We start from the raw sequence: 20735 nt of genomic DNA, 5'->3' as shown, positions 1-20735 counted from the left end.
GGGACACAGGACACAAAGAACCATGTGGGCATGGGAGCCTGGAATCTTGGGCTCTTGCAGTAACCAAGAAAAATAGGGGAAAGGACACATGGGACAATTTCTGTCTTTTGTACTAGTGATGACTCCCAATTCACTGTCAGCAGAGTGTGTGCTGGGCTGTGGCTGGCGGTCACGGGGGAAGCACATGTTTCAGAACTCGGGCCTCACACCTGACATGTACTCGGGGCCAGAGCAATTTTGTTCTTGAAGAATAGGCTTGAACTCCTGAAATGACTCACGCCCAGGGAACTGGATCTGGAAACAGGGGGTGCTGCAGCTGGGGGCTTAGCTTGGCAGAAAATCAAATCCAGTCAGGGCCCAGCAAGGAGGGGGTTGGTCTAGATGAAGAATTTCCAAACTGGGCTCCTTGGAACTGCTCAGGAACTTCTTGGGCAGCAAGGCCAGAGATAAGTGGCTAGAATAGAGTGGCTTTCGTGGCTCTCTGAATAAGGCTTTGCTTGAACAAATGGGTTCTGTAGATAAAAGAAGTTTGACAACTCTGACATCTAAAGCCTTTCTCAGCCTTGTGATTTTTTTCAGCTCAGCTTGTCAGTTTGCTAGTGTTGTGTGTTAGCTGGTGATGCCTTGAACCCCAGGCAGAATTGCCAGGATGGGGGAAATGGGCTTCTCTCTCTGCAGAGAAATGTTCTTTCCTCTGAAGACTGTATCACTGGAATCTTAGAAAATGAAGAGTAGTTTGCAAGTTTGTCAAACAACATTCCAAATCCAAACCAGATTTGGTTCCTAGTATTTCCTGAAAGAAAGCAATATGCTTATTAGGGTACAAGATGTTCACAAAATATTATTTATTTAAGGGAACAGAGGTTAGACAGATTTCTTCTCTTTCCCCTGCCTCAACTTGATGCAGACATTTTATTAAGTGTTTGACTCTAATTTTTGAAAGGGTAGAAAATTCAGGAAAGCTCTAGGAGGTGTTCTTGGCTTATAGAGTTGGTGTGTTTCTCCTCGATTAGAGACTGTAAAGTCAAACCCACTGCTTTGTGGTTTACATATCCCTAAGGGCTGGGTTCTGATGTGGATGCTTGGCAGGGGAATTCTTCAGGAGTTGTGTCCGGCAGTTCCTTACCTGGACTTAGAGCTTTTAAAAAGAGGACACTGAGACTCTAGAGGGCCCAGTGGATCAGAAAGGTGCGGCCAATATACTGGGAGAGAGATGGCAGCAAAGCCCTCCTGGCTGGAGGAGACTGTCTCAGGCAGGGGGATCCAGTCAGGACCCCCAGGTCCCTGGGTTGGGCTGGGGAGGGGTAGCTCACAGAGGGCTCTAAAGTCCTCCACACTTTCATTCAGTAGTCTCCTCTCCCCACTGTAGCAAGGGGACTCTTCCACTTTAGGCAGGAAACGTGACAGGTCTGTGGGAGTTAGCCAATGCCTCTTGTCAAGGGCCCCCTGCATGGCAATGCAGAAAGGAGAGAGCAGCTCTAGGCCTGGCACTCAGGCAGTAGGCAGGCAAACCCAGCTCTCCCAGGGCAAAGGCAGATCCCCTCTGATTGCAGGAGGGCCTAAGAAACCTTCCCCTAAGTGGCTGCTGAGGAGGAGCCCGGGAGAGATGATATTTCCTAGGAGACATAAGGAAAGCATTAAGATATCCATTTCATATGATTTAAAAGGGAGGCATAGCTGTAGAGAGGAGGTTGAGCTACACTCTATGCGTGTATGTGTGTGTGTGTGTGCGCGCGCGCGAGCGTGTGATTTTCCAAGTTAAAAGAATGGGCCAAGATTGAGGCTAGACAGAGAGCCCTTGGAGGAGAGAACTAGGTGTCAAATATGTCCGTGTGTGATAGTAATGGGGGAGAAGCCCAGAGGGTCATGGTGAGCCACAACCTAAGCAACCTCTATCATTGTAACCTCTGGGGTTTAAACAGCCAACTTGGCGCATCTCTGGGAAGAGGACCAAATCTGGATGCCTTTCTTCATCAGCCTCATGGCCTAGATCCCAGGAAGTTGTGACTGAAATCCAGGTTGACCTCACGAAGGCTGCCCTCTGTGGTTACTGTGAGGGGCAGCAGGGCGAGGGATAAAGCAAGGTTCAAGCAAGCAGAAGATGCCATGTGTGTGTCCACACTACAAGGCATCTAGCTCTTTCCCTCAAGTGCAGGTTTGAGCTCTGCCCTGTGCTTCTGGGTTCAACCTCCTAGGCTGTAGAGAAGGCCCCGGAGGGGGCAGAGCACAGTAGGCAGTGAACTCTAACTCCTTCCATAAACATGAGCTTCTCTGCCAAAAAAAATTAGTCCCTGTAGGCACCCTTATCTTTCCATCAATCTCATTCCTGGGGCTCTTTTCTAGACTTGTGGGAAGGGTTCCCCAGAGCCTGAGGCTGTGAGAAAGACACTGAATTCGAAAGGCTTCAGGGGTATGTGGAACAAGACACCTTAAATGCCTTTGCCATGGTTTAGGGAGTTAATTCAAAGCATTTGTTCTGTTATTCTTTGTTTATCCTGGCGAGAACAGAAGTAGCAAGATGTCTTTGAGCTGCATCCTTGCTCCCAGGCTTCTGGAGCCTGATCTATACCTGGCAAATAATCCAGTAACTTTCATGCTTCTCACAACACCCAAATATCCTTGGTGTTAAGGTGGCCAAAGTGTGTCATTCATTGGCTGTGCAAAAATAAAAGACAACGAAAAAACCCCTAAGACAGTTCCAAACAACCCTAATAAGTCATCCAGATGGCGAGAGGCAAGGAAAGAACTTCTCAATGGTCTTGATTTGCTCTTGTTATTTCCCGCAGGAAAGACCAGACACTCTCAGGAAATGACGAGCAGTGAGCACTCTGGAGGAGTCCAGAAGGACCCATGTGTTCACTGGGAAGGCACGAACGGTGCCCGCCAAAAATAGGTTCCTGGGACATGAGCCCAGTGACACATTGACCTTGACGCTGAAGTCTGTTAGAACTCTGCAGGAGTAAAAAACGCCAGGCGGCCACCACGTGACCATTCTCGGGGCTCAGAGAAATGCCAAATGAGCTCCCAGAAGCCTCAGCTTGTTCTTGAAGGAGAACCTGCTGTAAGATGCCCTCCCTTCACGAAATAGAGGAGTGGCTGGAACTTTAGCAACTGTGTCTTAATGAACTACATTTCACATAGCACGTGCATAGATAATTCATAGAGGATCTTTTTGTAAAGTCACTAATTCCTACATAAGGAGATCATCACTTCTGAATTTTATTATTTACATTCCTTTTTTTTTTTTTTTCTTAGAGCATATATTGACATTGCTTTATCTTATGCTACAGTGGAACAGCATGTTTGGGGAAAGGTATGTTTGGTTCTACTTAGGCCACCCATGACTTGGCCCTTCATAGTTCTCTATCCTCTTCCCACATACCTATCTCGAGCAGCCTGTTTCCTGGGGTCCCAGAGGAGGCCCCAGTGTACAGAGAAGATCGGGCATCCATGGCACCTTCTTTGCCAGCTTTGCCACCACCCTTATGCCCATGGGCTGCTTGCCAGGCCAGCTGGACGAACCCTGCTCAGGAACCCAGCAGGGAAACTGGTTCGAAGAGTGGTCAGGCCAGATGTGGTTGGAGATAGGATAAAAGACCTTAAGCAGAGAAATCTCCTCTGTTATAGAGAGGATCCTGAGCTCCATAAAAGCACTCAGATCCCACTCTGTGTGTGTGTGTGTGTGTGTGTGTGTGTGTGTGTGAATGCACACACGTGAGCATGTGAGTGAGGGAGATGTTCCTATGTAAGAGGTCTTTTCCCTTTGGAGAAAGTCTGAATTCAAAGTGACTAATGGATCCTCTCATCTTGCCTGGTGCCCATTGCCATGATGACCAAATAAAAAGAGATACAAATAACAGAAGGAAATGGAGGCACATGTTGGTGGATGGTGAGGGGTGAGGGGAGGGAAGAGAGAAAGGTAGTGATACTTACCCTACAACCACAATTATAAAATCTAGTAAATTCCAACCATTGCGGAGGTAAGCGTTGGGGTGAAAGAGAAGTCCATAGGCTATTACTTTTAAAAATGCTTCCACAGTAAAAATTATGAGAAAGAGATATTCCACTCGTTCCTAGGAAACAAAAATAGAAGGGAGAGAAAAATAAAGTCAATGAGATCGGGGATCTGGAAAGTTCTGAACCAGCAGATCTCCCAAGCAGGTGGAGGAGAGTGCTGCCCACTCTGTGGTAGGATCTAGGGGGACACTGGGTGGGACCCCCAAGCCAGATTACCAATGCCACAGTCTGCTCCAAACTTAGAGCTCCAATTCATCAGGCATTAAGTGTTTCTTCAGTCTTCAAATGTCCCATTATAATGCAAATATTTGGGTGGTGGAGAAATTACACATTTTGGAGAAATATCTTATTTAATCAGTGAATGTTTCATTGCACCTTCTCAGAAGAGAACTCATAATGTCTTGATCTAGAGGGAAATGATGCCAAGACAGATAAGAATAGTGCTCAGAAAGGAGGGGACAGAACCATGGGATAAATGTACCTACTGCCACCTTGAGGTAACAGCCTGAAGATAAAGAAACCATCTTGGGTTCTCCAAAATGAGAGACCAGAAACACAGCCGCAAAGAAGTTGGGACCTTGAAAATCTTCTAACAGCAGCTAAAACACAGGCAATCTGCTCATATACCCTGACCCTAAACTTGAAGTCTCTCTCTCTTTCTTGAGAAAATAAGAACCTTTGTCCAAAGACAGAGACAGCTGAGAAAATCAGCATTTCCAGGATGGAGGCAGGCACTGGGGTGGGGCAGTGAAGAGAAAAGACTCATCTCTTTTCTCAAGGGGTGGGAGGTAGTGTTTTTCCTCTCTCTACCACCTTGAAGAAGGCTTTGCATTTAAGGATGAAGCTCCTGTCCCTGGGAGCTCACACTTAACAGGACAAACTCATTGGCTCAATTAGAGCAAGCCGACTCTGTGTGCTGATTCACTGGCTTCCCTCACCACTAATTGCTTTCTCCCACAACCTTGTTCCCAGTGCGGTGCCTTAATGACCCCCACCAGGGGAAGGCTGCCTGGATGCCTTCACGCTCCACTGCTCGGCTCTGCAGGAACCTTAGCCCATCTCTCACTGGAGCCACAAAACACTGGCCCACATGGCATTCGGCCACATATCCTCCAAGCAGGACAGGCCCAGTCACAGACCCCAAGGAGACAGTAGGCTCAGAACTCCTAGATCTATCTTCCCATTGTCTGTTGGGTCAGATGGAGCTAATTGAAGACCTCTAGGTCTCACCCACATGTGGAGAGGGGGCATCACCTTGGAAGTCAGATGCCCTCCTGCTGGGAAGGTGCTCTAAGAGCAGGGCCATTGGAGCCTAATGGGTAGCTCTGTGGGGGGAGGCTAGGCCACACATGTACCTGTGCGCCTAGCCAATCTTTTTGATTTGCTAGACTTGGAAGGAGTGCTAGCTTCACTGTGCCCAGCTCAGGGTGAAGCAGTTTGAGGATACAGAGTTTAAAAATGCAGAATTCTGGACCCTCCCCTGATCTACAGAGGCAGATCTCCTGTCTGTGGAGCCTGGATGATTCCAGGTTTTCCAGAGGCATCCTGAAGTTTAAGAACCACGGGCCCATGTGCTGATGAAGGCCCTGATCAGGCAGAAGGTGTGGGAAGGGAATGGAGAGGCCGGCATTAATCTGCACCTTAGGGGCAGGATGGTCTCTTACTCACTACCCATTACAGGGATGGGGAGGGGGAGCATGACCTTGGAACAAGTAACAGTATGTGGGAGCCTCTGGTCTTTTAATATGAGGTGATGTTGGGTTAAAGTGGGTTGATTAGGTTGATGATGGGTTAAACTCCTTCAGGACGGGGTTGAAAGGGAGAACATGGAAAGTGTGTGTGTGTGTGTGTGTGTGTGTGTGTGTGTGTGTGTGTGTAGAGCTTCAGGTAATGCAGGCATCTGATCAGCTAGAGTGAAGGCTATTATGGGGCCGGAGAGGTGGGTAGGAAAAAGATGACCAGTGGCTTTAGGGCTTCCCTCAGAGGCTTGGATTCTATCCTGAGCGATAGTGAATGTTGGAGTTAGATGTGTACTATCATCTGGCATTGGCCTAGAGCGTGAGGATGGTGATGGGGTTGGAGGGAGTTGGGGGGTGACCCATGCAGAAACCAGGGAGGCTTGAGCCAAGGTAGACAGAGGGTCTAGTGAGATCTAGGTGGGTTTGAGAGATAGAAAGAAGGTAATGTGGTTTCTGGTTGAATGGAGGGGTTGGAGGAAGAAACAGCAAAGAAGGGCACTGCTCCCCTGCCTGAGTTTCCTAACTTGGGTCACTCTGGATGGCCATGCCTCTTGCTGCAGCGCAGAGAGACATCAGTTCTGGACTTGCTGAGTTAAAGCATTTATGGGACATTTGCGGGGCTCCTGGTGATCAGACATAAGGAGTCAAGGGGAGGTCAGCTTGCAGGGGAGGGCTGAATGGGGTTGCCCCAGGAGAGTGTGCGGACTGAAGAGATGAGAGATGAGGCTGGAATCCCTTTCCATGGTAGGCAATCTCATCCCCTGAAAGTGCTTTCACCTTATGGGAATATACCTCCTTGGCAGAACTTACAGGATCCTGCTTAAAGCACTTGGGTTGGAGAGACAGAAAGAATCTTAGAGGGTATCTAATTAACGACCTTACTTGAAAATCCGGGATGCTGGTAAGATACCAAGGTCAGAGAAGTATATGCAGAAGATGGGAAAGCAGGTTTCCTGACCCTGGGTTCAAAGGTCCATTCATCTCATCTTGCCTCCCTGGGTGCAGGGGAATGTTTCTCACTGGTCCCTGCTTATCCCCAGAGACACAACTAGGTCAGAGTCCTCATCCTAAGTTGTTTAGGGATCCGAGATAGAACTGAGTAAGAAGGGGTCTGGACAAAGAATCCTGAGACACCAGGCAGGTGTCTGTTGCTGCTGAGTGCGCGAGTGCTGATGGCTCTATTCAATTTGTTCTGATTCAGGGGGATGAGTGCTCTTGAAGTTAATCCCCGCCCCAAACCCAAGAGAAAAACAAATGAAAATGTAAGCAAGTGAAACAGCTTGGTTGATCCTTTAAAAACATATGTTGTGTTGCCACAGAAACACCTAAGGGCAAAAATGAATGGAGTGGAGAAATGCAAAAGTTTGTCCAAGACCTTTCTCTTGATGTGCTGATGTCTTACGCCTCTGGTCCTGTGACTACACACTCCTTCATAGCTCTCCTCCTGCCTGAGTTCTGAGGCCAGAGCTGTGCACCCTCTGGAAATCTGAGACGCCACAGAGCTCTTTGAGAATGCAGCCTGTGAAAAGGGGGTAACTTTTTTTTTTCTGTGATTTTGGGAACTCAGGAATTTTGGAAGTCAACCAAGAAAGACTAAGGTTCCCATTCCTACTGTTCTGTGTTAAAGTTGGACAGAGTTAAGGAGGCATAAAAAAAAAAAAAAAAAAAAAAAAGGAGGCATGAAAAGCTGCAGATGAGAGGAAGATCAAGGCTGGAATGGTAATACACCATAATGGAGTCCCAGGGCTCCCAGAAGACCCCCTTTCCAAATCAAGAGTGAAGCCCTACCACCCTGGGGCAGGTATGATGACTTCAACCTTTCAGACACTCCTATCTTCCTTCCTTCCTAACCACGGCTGTTTCCCCTTACTGCTGCCTTTCCATGTTCATCTTCTTCACCCTTCCCTTCCTCTCTCCCTGCTCATTTCTCAGCACCACCACTGGCAGCTGGCACCCATGGCAACACCCATGTCTCAAATATTTAGAAAAATTCAGTGGAAAGAGCCTCGCATTCCAGGAACCATGATATCAATCTTCTAAACACTTGTGGAACTAATAGACACTGATGAGAACAGTGTTTATTTTATTTTTCCTTTATCTCTTCATGTACATGTATCTTATCTTTCCTTCTATAGGAGAGAGTCTCAATTATCTTTTGATGGTAATAATCTTGATTCTGCTACCACTGGCTGTGTGTCTTTGGTCAAGTCACTTGACTTCTCTGGGTCTGTCTCCTAGCTACGCATTAAAAAATGCAATGCTGCAGAGAGCCCTGGGCTTCCACAGCGCTGCTCTGGGAGCAGTTACAGGTTAGGGAAGGCTGAGAAAGTGGGCCTTTCCTCACTGAACCCCCTGCTGTCTTGAACAAGAGTAGCACCATTCCAACCCACATACTCAGTTGTCCAAAGATCCTAACACAGTTCAAAAGAGCCCAGGGAACCAGTACAATGGGGGTGAGGACAGAGACAACACGAGAAAAAGAAGTCCCCATCTCTGAATAGCCTAGAGGACTTTTATTGGCTTTACAATGCTGGTTCCTGCAGAAGATTTTATTTGAGAAGAGGAATCACTGTTTTGTTTGCCTCTTTATTTGTTTTTCTGGGAACTTTGAACACCAATTCCAAAGTGGCAGATGATTTCCAAAGCCTTTGCAAAATTCTGTGGTGAATGAGGATGCCAAACCCTGGTATGTGTGTGGTTCTGCCTGAGGTAGAGTCAGATTCCAAGACACAGACAGGAACAAAGAGTTCCTCTCCTCATTTCTCTGAGGATCACTATAAACACAAATAGATTTTATAATATAAAGGTCCTTCAGTAGGGACATCATTCATATTTGTGCTTTGGGAGAACACCGACTCCTGATGACAGAAGCCATGTCCAGGTAGAGCTCTTCAGACAAGGACAACCATGGAGAGCCTGCTATGTCAAAGCACATGTGCAAGTTTCTGCATGCACGCACGCACACACACGTGGCACAGCTGGTGATGCCCACCATCTGGGTTGAACACTATACAGCTTAGACCTGCCAAATAACAGGGCAAGGTGTGAGAATTCATACGAAGAGAGCTTGCGTGTGTATAGTCACTTAAATTTATGCAAGTGTATTTATTGGAGCTGCCAAGATTTCTACACCAGACAGAATTGATGAGAAGCCCAGTCATACAATTCCATCTCAGTACAAGGTGCAAAGACAAGAGACACAATAATAATGTGTCAAAGAGCACCTTGTATGCCAGATTGTTTCATAATTTAAGTATCATTCAACCTAACCTCTAAAACAGCCTCCTGACTATCTCTAATGAAGGGAGATGAAGAAACTTGAGTACCTTAGTTCCTACTCTCCAGTTCTGCTCTCGGCCCTTCACTCCTTCATTCAGTTAGACACGTTTCCTGAGATTGTGTTCTGTCCCATAGCACTTGCTGTGTTGCATGTGTCTCTCAGGACACTGAGGGACTTGGCAGAATATGAGAAGTTGGAAGGACCTCCTACAAGGACACACAACCCAAGCTCTTCCTTTGATAGAAGTAAGAGGACTTGTCCAAGGTCACACATCCACCCCATAGGTGAGTACTTGTGTTTCCCAATGGCTGGTCCGGTGCTGTTCCTGCAGCGGTCTCTTGTCTGTGGGCTGACTGAGATCCTGGATTACTGTGCCCATCGGGGGATGCTGGGCAATGAAGGGCCACCTATGTAGAGTGGCTGGAAAGGAGGGCAGGAGGGATCCCCAAATCTTCCTCTCTTCTAGGGTCTCTCCTGGTGCCTGGAATTCATCCATTAAGAAGGCTTTCTTCCATCAGTGGATGAAGAATATTCACCCAATGGAACATTAGGTGGCCATAAAAAGGAATGAAGGTCTGATAGGCTATGACAGGTATGAGCTTTGAAAACATGACGCTAATCAAATGTTGTAAGATTTTACTTATATGAGAAGTCTAGGATGGGCAAATTCACAGAGACAGAAAGTAGAGGAGAGGCTATGAGAAAGGGGAAGGAGGGAGGAACTATTTCAGGGCATGACAAACTTTGGAAATAGAACATGGTGATGGATGCACAACACCTGGAGTAGAATTAGTGGCCCTGAAGTGTGCACTTAGAAATGGTTAGGATGGCAAATTTTATGTTATACAGAGTTTACCACAGTGGAAAAAAAAAGAGAAGCATTTGGATGTTAAAGGTTTTCCTTAGAGGTCTCCTGTCCAAGTACACGATGACATGTTCAGTCCTATATCAGGTCCCAGGGACTAACTCATCAGCAAGTAGATAGCGTAATCTTCTGTGATACTCTGGACAGACGCCTGGACAGATGCCTAGACAGAGATGCCTGGGACACCTAGATGGGGATGAAGGGGGCTGGGAAGGGATACGGGAGACCCCTGGAGACGAACGCTTTAGTCTCACAATTTTTTGAGGGTAGGCCCTTCCCAAGGGCCTCGTTTAGAAGGTATCTGGTGGTTCAAATGGTCTGGCCTTAAGACTTGAGATTTCTAGAGAATAAAGAGGAGACAGGACAAACCATTTAATAGCCTAAGAGTAAAGAAGCTTTGAAAAAAAAAAAACATTTTACCTATTTAGTGAGGGCAAGGAGCAACTGAGGCTGAGTGATCTGAGAAGTATGCCAGGATCAGTGGTTTTAGAGTAGCTCAGTTTAAAAAAACAAAAACTCTCCTCCAACTGGACTGTTTCTCCATGCTTAGCCATGATGCTAAGTTGAAGTGACTCATCCACTTACTAATTTCTCAAGTTCCCCTTTGGGGACCTTTGGAGACCCCTTTGGAGACAAGCTTTGCCTGGGCTGCCCCAGCCCAGTGGCACTGGCCTGAGATTCAATGAGTGCCGAGCAGGCCATGTCAGATGTAGAGGTACAGGCATGTTGGCTCCTCCTGGACCCTTCACTGGCCCTGTCTCTAAGACAGCATCTCTGTCCCTCCCTGGGTCCCTCCCCAGCCCGGGTTCCTCAGCGTACACCCCCCTAGGTCAGAGACCAGCCTGCTTCCATTATTTATCTGGTGTCTAGCATGTGGTTAGTACAGAGGGAACTGTCAACCTTTGTCATGCACTGCCTGCACCCCCCTCTTGGGGTGCCCAAATAACACGGGCCAGCCTCCTGCCCACAGCATGGGGTCCCTCCCGTTGCCCTCCTTCACCTCAGGCTGTCATTTCCTTCTGAGGTGGCCCGTCCTTCACCGGGCAGCTCTGGCTGTCAGAATATGATCAGCCCCTTCCTCTCTAAGGAGTTCACTCTGGCTCAGGGATATTACCTTTTCTTTGGGGGTAATGGAGTGAAGAGGGTGACAGATATTACCAGTCAGGGCTGAATTACTCCTGGGGACAATGGGGCATTTGCTTAGTGACCTGTGGTCTAGAATGTAATTTCCCAAATGGAGGGAGTGTGTAGTGGTGGCCTCAAAACTCTCGTAAGTGCCTATCTTCTTTTGAAGAGTCACACCAGTACCTGGCCTGGGGAAACGGACCCTGTCTTTTCTGCCTGTCCCTACTGCCCATCTCCATCCAGGCCTCCATTACATTAAAACAGCTCCCTAAACCCTCCCATTGACATCTAGGCTGTGTTACTTCATAAACATCTCCAACAACTCCCCTCTCTACCTTAAAGTAGGATCAAGCCGCCTCAAGCCTGGCTCCTAGGCCTGTCACAGTCACCCCCCGACCTGTCCCTCCCCCCTCATCCTCAGCTACCACCCTGAGTCCCAGCCACACGGGTCTGACCATGCCCAAACCAGACCGGACGTTCTGGGCAATTCTCTTCATGTCCTGGCAAGCCTCGCCCCTTTCTCTACCAGGCAGACTCCCTCTCAGATCCAAGCCAGCTCCAGCGTCATCACCTTGTGTGAACTTCTCCAACTGTCACCTGCCTCCTCTGCCCCCAGAGAGCTGGAATTAGTCAGGCCCAGTCCCAGCTGTGGCACCCTTTCTTCAGATGATAGCACTCATCACAACGTGTGAGTTTTCTGTGTGTTTCTTCTCTCTAGGGGTAAGGGGTCTGCAGGGCAGGAACAAGTGTCTTTGTCACCTTTGGTAAAGAAGTGTCTTTAAATGAAAGGCAAAGTGGCAGAGGAGAGAGGGCTTTGGAGTCAGATGCATCAGATGCACCTGGGATCAAACTATTTCTCTATGACAAGTTAAATAATCTTCCAAAACTTTGGTTTCTTATCAGTAAAGTGGGAAGAGTGGTAATAATGAGAACCAGGAACCAGAGTCATTGCTCCAATGGGAGCTGCTGTCATTATTGCCATCCCAGCACCTGCACACAGTAGGTATACTGCACACATTGTGGGGGGGGGGGCGTCCCTGCCCCAGGGGACTTTGTGTATCCTCCCCTGAGGTCCTGGCTCTGCTTGTTCCCATGATAGCCTGCTGGGCGCTGGAGTCGTCAGTGGCACCAGCCCTGCTGCCTCTCCCTGGCTCTTCTCCTGCCCTGGCCTCAGAGCAGGTAGCACAACTCACTTCTCTGTCTCATCGGATCCTCTTGACTTCAACAAAAACTAGAGACTTAGTTCTCATACTGCCTTTGTATTATCAAGGCAACTTAACAATGAAACAAAACCAAACATTCTCTGTATCCCGTTTGCTGGGTTCCATGTGTTCCAAATGGCCTTGCCTCACCTCCCTTGCTAGCCCTTAGAGCTACAGCAATGGGTTCCATTCTAGCTAAAGAAGCAGACCTGTGAGATTTTCCCTTGTGTCTCTGGGAACTTCACAATCCTCTGCCTCTTGAAATGACTTATTTCAGTTATGGCAGACAGGGATGAATGATGACAGTCAGTGCTCTTCGGGAGTAGGGTACCCATGGATGTAGGGGGTGTGCTAACCTTGTCGTCATAACCACAGTGATAGCTCACTGGGTAGCACTTTACAGTTTAGAAGGCATTTTCTTATATGTTTTTATGTTAAGTCTAATGATCTCTTTGTGAAACAGGAAGCGTGGGTACTTCCTCTTTTTTCCTTTATTCCTCATATCACCATCGTCACCATCACCACCCTCATCATCATCACCACTGCCATCACCACCTCTACAGTGAGGACCGTCACCACTGCCGCCACCATCATCACTCCATCACCACATGCACCATGATCACCACCATCACCAATACTACCTCTGCCACCTCCACCATCACCGTCATCACCACTGCCATCACCATAACCACCTGCACCCTGATTACCTTTACCACCTGTACCATCAATATTACCAACAGTATTATCATCACCATTTCCATCACCGCCACTACCTGCACCATGATCACCTCACCACTATCATCACCATCACCACCTGCACCATCAGCACAGGGTGGGTACTTTCTCTTTTTTCCTTTATTCCTCATATCACCATCGTCACCATCACCACCCTCATCATCATCACCACTGCCATCACCACCTCTACAGTGAGGAACATCACCACCTCCATCACCATCACCACTGCCACCACCATCATCACTCCATCACCACCTGCACCATGATCACCACCATCACCAATACCACCTCTGCCACCTCCACCATCACCATCATCACCATTGCCATCACCATAACCATCTGTACCCTGATTACCTTTACCACCTGTACCATCAATATTACCAACAGTATTATCATCACCATTGCCATCACCGCCACTACCTGCACCATGATCACCTCACCACTATCATCACTATCACCACCTGCACCATCAGCACCACCACCACTATAGTCATCACCACTGCCATCACTGCTTCCACCGTGAGTACCATCACCACGTCCACCACCATCATCACCACCTCCAGCATTATCATCATAACTGCCATCATCATCACCACCTGCACAATGATCAGCCTCACCACCACTACCTCTGCCACCTCCACCACCATCATCATCACCACAACCACCTTCACCATCATCACCACCTCTACCATCAGTATTACCAACACTATTATCTCACCATTGCCATCACCATCACTACCATGTACCATGATCACCTGACCACCATCACCATCACTGTTGTCATCACCACTGCCATCACCACCCCTACCATGGACACCATCACCACCACCGCCACCACCACCACCATACTATTTCCTCCTCCTCCACCACAGCTGCCATTAACACCTGAGTCTGAGCCTGAATGCTTTAGTTATAATATTAATAGTAACTGTGCATGATGAATTAAAAATATTATCTCCATTTATATACATGAGGAAACTTATCAAAGAGATTTAGTAATTTTCCATAAAGTCCTGCATTTAGTAGGCAATAGAGCCAGGACTCTAAGTTTAATGACTTTATTTGCGGTTATAGTGATAGATGGACCCCACCACTCAGCCCTCAACCACCCCAGGGCCTATTTACTTGGCACCACTGTGAGACTAGAAGTGCATGGAGATTTGTTGGGGCTACACTTAATGACATTTGTTGAAACTCAGCAACGTGAAACAAGAGCTTGAGCTGCACAGCCTGCTTGACCCAGGGCACTCTGTATTCCCACTGACAGTGTGAAGACATGTGGATAAAGATGCTGGCTAGAGTATGGACCCTTGCACTCTCTTCCGACTCCTAATCAAACCTGGTCACTACTTGTGAGGAGTACTGTGGCCAAAAACCGACCACTAATCTAACCCAATGGAGGCCAGTTTTTCTCCTCCATCCATTGGCTATGGAAGGGACATGTGACCCAACCCTGGCCAGTGTGACATGAAGGGAAATGATCTGGAATGCTGCTAGAAGATTCCTCGTTGATTAAAAGAAGGAGAAAGACATACATTCAAAAAAGCACTATAATCTCTTCTTTAGCTGGACAGGCTCGTGTCTGTATGTGAAGCCTGAAACCATGGCAAACAACTGGGATCACAAGGACTACTAGTTGAGGACAAGAGCGACGTGCTGATGGTAGCAGAGAGAAAAGATGAAAAAAACTGGAGTCCTGGATAAAGTCATTGAACCAGCAAATTGATTTAACGAACTTTGGTGTCACCCTATCTTGAGACCTATTTTATGTGAGATAAAATTTCCTTATTGTAGAAATCATTTCAAGCTGAGTTTTCAAGTACTTGCCTCTGAAGATCCCCTTACTGATAGGCTCTATTTGCTGTCTACAAGTCACTCCTCTTTCAGACTCTTTATCCCACTGCCCTTCCATGCTTCCACCCCTTCTCAGCCTTTTGGTAACATTAGAGCTGAGCTTAGCCTCACCCAGCCGGGAGAGGCGAGAGCTCATAAACACTAAGACAAACGCTCCTCTGTCTCCTGGTTAGCTCTCAGCCTGTGCGTGCGATGCTTATTTCAGATTATGGTCTCAGACTAGATCTAGCCAGCTCAGCCCAAATCCCCATCAGAGGGTAGCCCACGTAGTTCTGTACTTAGCCTTGTTTCAGCACAGGGCTGTTGAGACAAAGGATATGGCTGCGTGAGGCAGTAACATTAGTCCTGAAAGAGATGAGATAGAGAGGCACAGAGGATCCTCTTCAACATCCCAGCACCAGAAGCCTGGAGATAGAAGATGTGGATGCAGACCTGGCATTTCTCTCTCTAGTGTGCATTCCCCCCCCCCCCCCCAAAGGATAAAGAAATCTCTGAGCAAGGAACTTTCCAGAGCATCACTTTTATCATGCCATATCCCTCCTCAGGAACCTAAAGGGATTCCTTACTCCTAGCTGATTAGGCACCAGCTTTTCTGCTTGAACTTTTCCCTTCCCACATATGTTACCTTGTCTTATCCCAACACCAACCACTCGAGTTAAGAAACGACTTTCCTACATGCCTAGTTCCATTCCAGCCTCTGTGGCTCCTAGCCTGGCACGTTCTTACTTCCTCTGGGCTCAAATGGATTCCTCCTCCCAGTAGAGAGTTCCTTTGACTTCTTGAGGGCTTTCAATCTCCTTTTTCTGTGGGCATTATAGCCTTAGGGGCAGTCATTTGGAATTTTTACCTCTGGCTTTATGGCATGTTTTAAACATCCTTAGATTGTGGCAAGTGTCCTGGATGTCTTTTCCCCATCAGGAGTGTGAGTGCCCAGTTTCCCTCTGTCCCCTACTGTGCCTTATACAGGGCCAGGAACTGGAGGCTCAGAGATCCTTCCAGTGCTGAGTCCAAAGGACACCTAGAAGACATCGAGGTTGATTATGCAGTCTTGGCCTCTTTCACACAACTGCACTTTTTGCTTTGCAATGTGCTTTCACATCTTCCTCTTACCTGCTCCCCAGACAGCCCTGTGGGTCCGCAGGCCGTCTGTCACCCAGCCCTTGGTGCACAGCTCCTGGGGTAGAAAGGAGGGGCTCTCTTTCCCAGCAGCAGACTTACCCTCTGCCCCCATAAAGACACGTGGCATTGTCACTGTGAAGAACATATATAGAGGGGCCCACCCTGAAGGGCACAGAGACTAAGGACTGAGATTGTAAAAGGGTATCAGACTTCACCCTGTCCTCCTCGGGCTCACAGTCAAGCCAGAAGGCAGGAAGAATGTGCCTGATAGGGAGGAATTCTATCATAGGGTCACATTTACTACCTGCTGCATGACTCCTGCAGGTAGGAAGCAAATTAAGAAGCAGATTAAGAACTTGGAGAAAAGTCGGATTTTCCAGGGCTGGAGGTGAGCATATTTGGTGTGAGCTGGTCCTGAGTGCTGAGCCTGGGTGCAGTGAGGTGATTTCCATATGGGAAGTGTAAGTTCCCACAGAGACACAGGAGAAGACCGTTTTTGCTAGAGAGTTTGCACTGTGGGAGACAAGGTTGGAGAGACAGTTAGGGTCTAAATTAAAGCAGGTCTCAAGTGACAGGAGAGAGTTTATACTCCATATGAGGGGGCTGTCCCTGGGATGTAAGGTCCATGGAATTAAAGGTCTGTGGTGACTTGGACTGATGATGATTTGTGATCAAGGGGTGATGTGTGCCGAGATACGTTTTACATAGACAAATATGGAAAGCAGTCCCCAGACAGACTAGACTGAAGTTGGGAGACCCTGCAATAGTCCAGGAAGGAGGTGACAACAACCTGAGCCAGAGAAAAATAGAGCAGTGGGACTGGAAAGGCAGCGACAGGTTCAGGAAACACTAGGACTGCAGTGGACTGCGAGGAGACCATCGTGCATGATGACCTCAAACTTCGCATTCAGAATGATGGGAAGAGCGAGGGTCATGAGTGGAGTCCCGAACAGGAGCTGGCTGGGGCTAGTAATGTAACGTGGGCGTGCCACCCAAGCTCTCTGTGCTGGGGTGTCTTTTTCTACTGAATGGGAAGTCTGGCCAGATAAACTGCACTCCCCTTCCTGCCGCGGCTTGGAGGCCACCCAGCATAATGGAAATTCCATGGCACCAGCAAATCTTGAGTTTAAATTTCAGGTCTCCCACAAGGATTGCACCTTAGCCAAACTGTTTAAATGTCACATGAGTCCACTTTCTTAGCTATAAAATGGAGATAGTATCTTCCTATCGAGACTCTTTAAGGACTGAGGGGAAAATGTGCACTAGCATGTTAAATAGGAAATACTTAAGAAATGTCCTCCCTGTGCCTATCCCTCCCCCACCCACCGTGGTTCTAGAATCCCATGGTATCTGAGATGTCACATAGACATGACAAGGAGAAGCAATAACATCCAAGTGAAAATGCGTGCAGGGCCTTGGAGACGATGCTGGGTCAGAGTTGAAAGTATGGGTTCGAGAAACCATGTGGGTACATAAAGCTGTGATAGTTACACACAGTCCCTGGTCAAAGAACAGGGCGAAGTGGATGGTAACAGAGGTGAAAGGTTCAGGAAGGGGATGCTGGCAAGGGGGCAGCACAGACAGGTGTTGATCAAGACCAGCATCATTTTGGCCATGTTCACGTGTGTTTAGTATTGTTTACTTACTACTTCTGCTTGAATCAACTGGCTTTTTTCATACTGACATTTAGGAAGGCAAATTTTTTTTTTTTTTAAACTAGAAATATTGATGCTACCATCGAAGCTGACAGTAAAAAGAACTACTAAAGGGTTTATCCATGTACTACCTAAAATCATCTTACATGCCAGCCAGGACACATGCCACATTTAAGGAAACACTGTGTTCGAGAACTGTCCCTTCAAAGGATTGGACTGACTCCATGTGGCTTCAGAAGAGAAGACTCATCTCTTCAGAAGAGAAGACTCGTCATAAGACTCACGTCCTTGTGGGACGTGACAAGGAGGCTGATTTTGTCTCCTAGGAGAACTCAGTAGAGCTGGTATTCTCCAGTGGGAAGGGTTGTGTTGGGGCAGGTCACCTGCAGGTGTGCCTTCAGGGACAAAGCCTCACCCATCTCTTCCAAGGTCCCTCTGATGACTAATGGTACTTAATACCATGAGGTGCCCTCACGTCCATGAATGAGAAGGAAGCAAAGGAAGCGAGTGAATGAACGGACGCATGGGTGGGTGAGGGACGCGTGGAGGTAGAGAAGGGCTATCTTTCATGCAGGCACGGGTCCAAGGGAAGCACAGTGCTTCTGCTGTCTTGCCTAGACCCCTCTCCGTACCATGCACCTGAGCTTGCCTGGGCCTGAGGCTTCCCTGGCTCTCGTAGCCCCACAAGTGCATCACCCCAAGGGGACCAGCTCTGCCTGTGTGTCCGCCAGATTTTCTGTCTCAGCATCTCAGCACTTCCTGTGCTGAGACAGGCAAGTGGCACGTTCAATCCAGGCTCCTTACAAACCGACGGGCAAGGGCATGAATGCCTACCAGCGGCAGCTCAGCCACACTTCCCGTATGGTGCAGAGATATTAGCATGGACATCAGTTTTGGGGAACAAGATCCATACTATGGCAGCCAGTGCAGCTGCTGGGCAACCAGATCCAGATCCTCCCTGCCCAAGTGGACTCAGGCTCCTGTCCCAAAGGGAATACTCCCCTCATCCAGCCTCTGTTTCTGCTTTTTTTTTTTTTTTTTTTTGCCCCCTTTATGCTCTGGTTCCTTCCTGGTGGCTGGCCCAGAAGGCTTGGGAGGATCATCAAGCTTTGTGGTGTGCAGAACGCATCTGAGCACAAAACATCAGGCTGGAGGGAACCTGGAAGCTTCGGGGTCCTACTGCCTTCTTGTCCAAATCAGGACAGTAAGGCACAAAGAGGGTAAGGACTTGCCCAAAACCACGAAGTTGTGTCATACAGACAACAGGGTAATAGCCCCCATTTGCACGATTTTTTTTTTAAAAAGCTCATTGCACCTCTGCCCTTCCTGGTCTTCAGCATCTACACTCCACTGCACTTCCGAAAGGACTGGACAGCAGTGGGAGGAGCACGTGCGGGGAATCTCCTGCCCTGTGCTGGGGTGAACTGTGAGCATGCCCTCGTTCCCCCATCGGATTACGGTGCTGGAGGTCAGGGCCTAGGCTGCCTCTGTGTATCAGCCCGCCCAAACCAAGGGCAGAATTTTGATTGCGGAGCAATAAGGCCTTGACCTGACCACCATGATTCCTGCGCACATCGCGTTACCTTCTGGGCCTTGGTCTCTTCAGCTGTCATACGGAAATGATAAAATCTACCTCACGGGGATGTGGCGGATTGAAAATAAAAACACATAAATATTTATTAAGGCCTTTTGTAGTTGTCAAAGTGCTGTACCAGTATGACTAGAAATAGAGGAGTATTTACTAGAAAAAGGAGCCAAACAGAAACAACAATGACCTAACATGTGAAGAAGCCCTGGGTTCTCACGGAAGACTGGAGTGGCCCCAGGAGGGGATCAAGCACGGGCTCTGTGAGGGGTCCTGGAGTGGGGCTGCCTCCCCATTCTCGTGCGGACACTCACCTCTGGCTTCCCTTGGATGTCTGATAGCCTCAGACACTTGCTCCCCATGTACAGACTGCAGGGTCATGGGTGAGAGTCACAGACTCATAGGCCAGAAACCAAACCCCACAACACTGGAGCCCCTTCCCTGGGTGGCTAGGGCAGGTCTTCTGGGTCGGCCATCAGGATCCTGCAGACTCTGATGACACCAGGGGCCATGGAAGGTCCTGGACAGCAATGATGCAAAGCTATGGTCTCGCTCTGTGGGTGCCGTCGGCCCATTTCCTGCCCTGGGAAGTCTGTGGGTTTGCCCCTGATGTCTGTGCCTGTCTCCCTGAGGACCACATGCCTCTCCAAGAGGGTTCGTTTGCTTCTCCTCCAACTTGTGCTGGGCTTCTCAAGCATGAACTCTTCCCAGAAACAGGCTGATGCCTCTACCAAAGGCAGAACTGATTTAAAAAGTGTTTCCTGCAAACTGCAAACAGTCATAATTTTGGCTTTTGGGGGGTATCTCCTTTCCCTTATAAAAATGGGTCTGTTCTCCTTGCTGATCAGTTCAATGATCATGATATAAACCAGAGAGCTAAACCAGGGACATGCCTGGAGAGGGGAGTTGTGGCAACAGTGATTCATGGTCTGCTCCTTTGGGGACCTCTGCAGGAGTACGACGGGTTTGAGCTGTCTCCCTGATGAGGTCAGATTTGGTGACAGGGGGATCTTGGGCTCCAGAATGCCGTGAGCCACGAAGCTTGGGGTCCTTGGGCTCACCCTGACTTTCACTGGGCCCTGAGGAAAACAGCTCATGGCCCAGCAGTGCAATGGTGCTTGCTAGTCTGGCCTGTTGGCGGGGTTCCCCTAGTCCTTTAGTGGCCGCCAAATGAGGTTCCGGGATCTGAACACCTCACAAGTGGGCCAAACTCTTGGCTCCCAGTTCCTGTCCCTGCCAGGGCCTGGAGGTAATACTCTCCAGACATGATGTCCCAACCACCCTGGGAGGTGGGGACCATCACTGTCCTTGTTCTACAGGCTGGAGCCGCGGTCTGCCCCACCAAGCTGACCGTGTTTCTACAGCCTCTCAGTGTATAGGAACACATTTGGATCCCCGGACTCCACGTCCCCTCTTACTGTTTCTTGTCTCTGGGAACACAGCAAGGGCAACGAGTAAGCTTGTGCCAGTAACAGCCCCGACCTGGAAGTCGGAAATCTTGGGTTCTAATTTTAGTTTCTCCGTCATCAAACTGGGTGACCTTGGTAGGCCACACAGCC

At 48.5% G+C, this 20735-nt stretch overlaps 1 protein-coding gene and 1 long non-coding RNA gene across 40 annotated transcripts in view; one reads left to right on the top strand and one right to left on the bottom strand.

Moving 5' to 3' along the window:
* The window catches only part of CACNA1C (calcium voltage-gated channel subunit alpha1 C), a 732665-nt gene that overhangs the window by 243239 nt on the left and 468691 nt on the right, over positions 1-20735 (bottom strand). For all 38 annotated transcript variants that reach the window (XM_032349974.1, XM_032350007.1, XM_032349985.1 and 35 more), the window contains exon 4: positions 3934-4073. In XM_032349974.1, coding sequence (XP_032205865.1) covers positions 3934-4073 — 140 coding nt within the window. The remainder of the gene's footprint in view (positions 1-3933; positions 4074-20735) is intronic.
* LOC116594499 lies at positions 17332-19264 on the top strand. Of its 2 annotated transcripts, none has more exons than XR_004287254.1 (3): positions 17332-17380; positions 17657-18811; positions 18929-19264. It is a non-coding gene; the product is annotated as an uncharacterized LOC116594499 (long non-coding RNA). The 2 variants fall into 2 exon arrangements; XR_004287255.1 differs by having other exon boundaries at positions 18897-19264.

This window comes from Mustela erminea, chromosome 6 (assembly GCF_009829155.1).
Source record: "Mustela erminea isolate mMusErm1 chromosome 6, mMusErm1.Pri, whole genome shotgun sequence".
Classification (NCBI taxonomy): Eukaryota; Metazoa; Chordata; class Mammalia; order Carnivora; family Mustelidae; genus Mustela; species Mustela erminea.
This window is presented reverse-complemented; position numbering and strand designations above follow the sequence as displayed.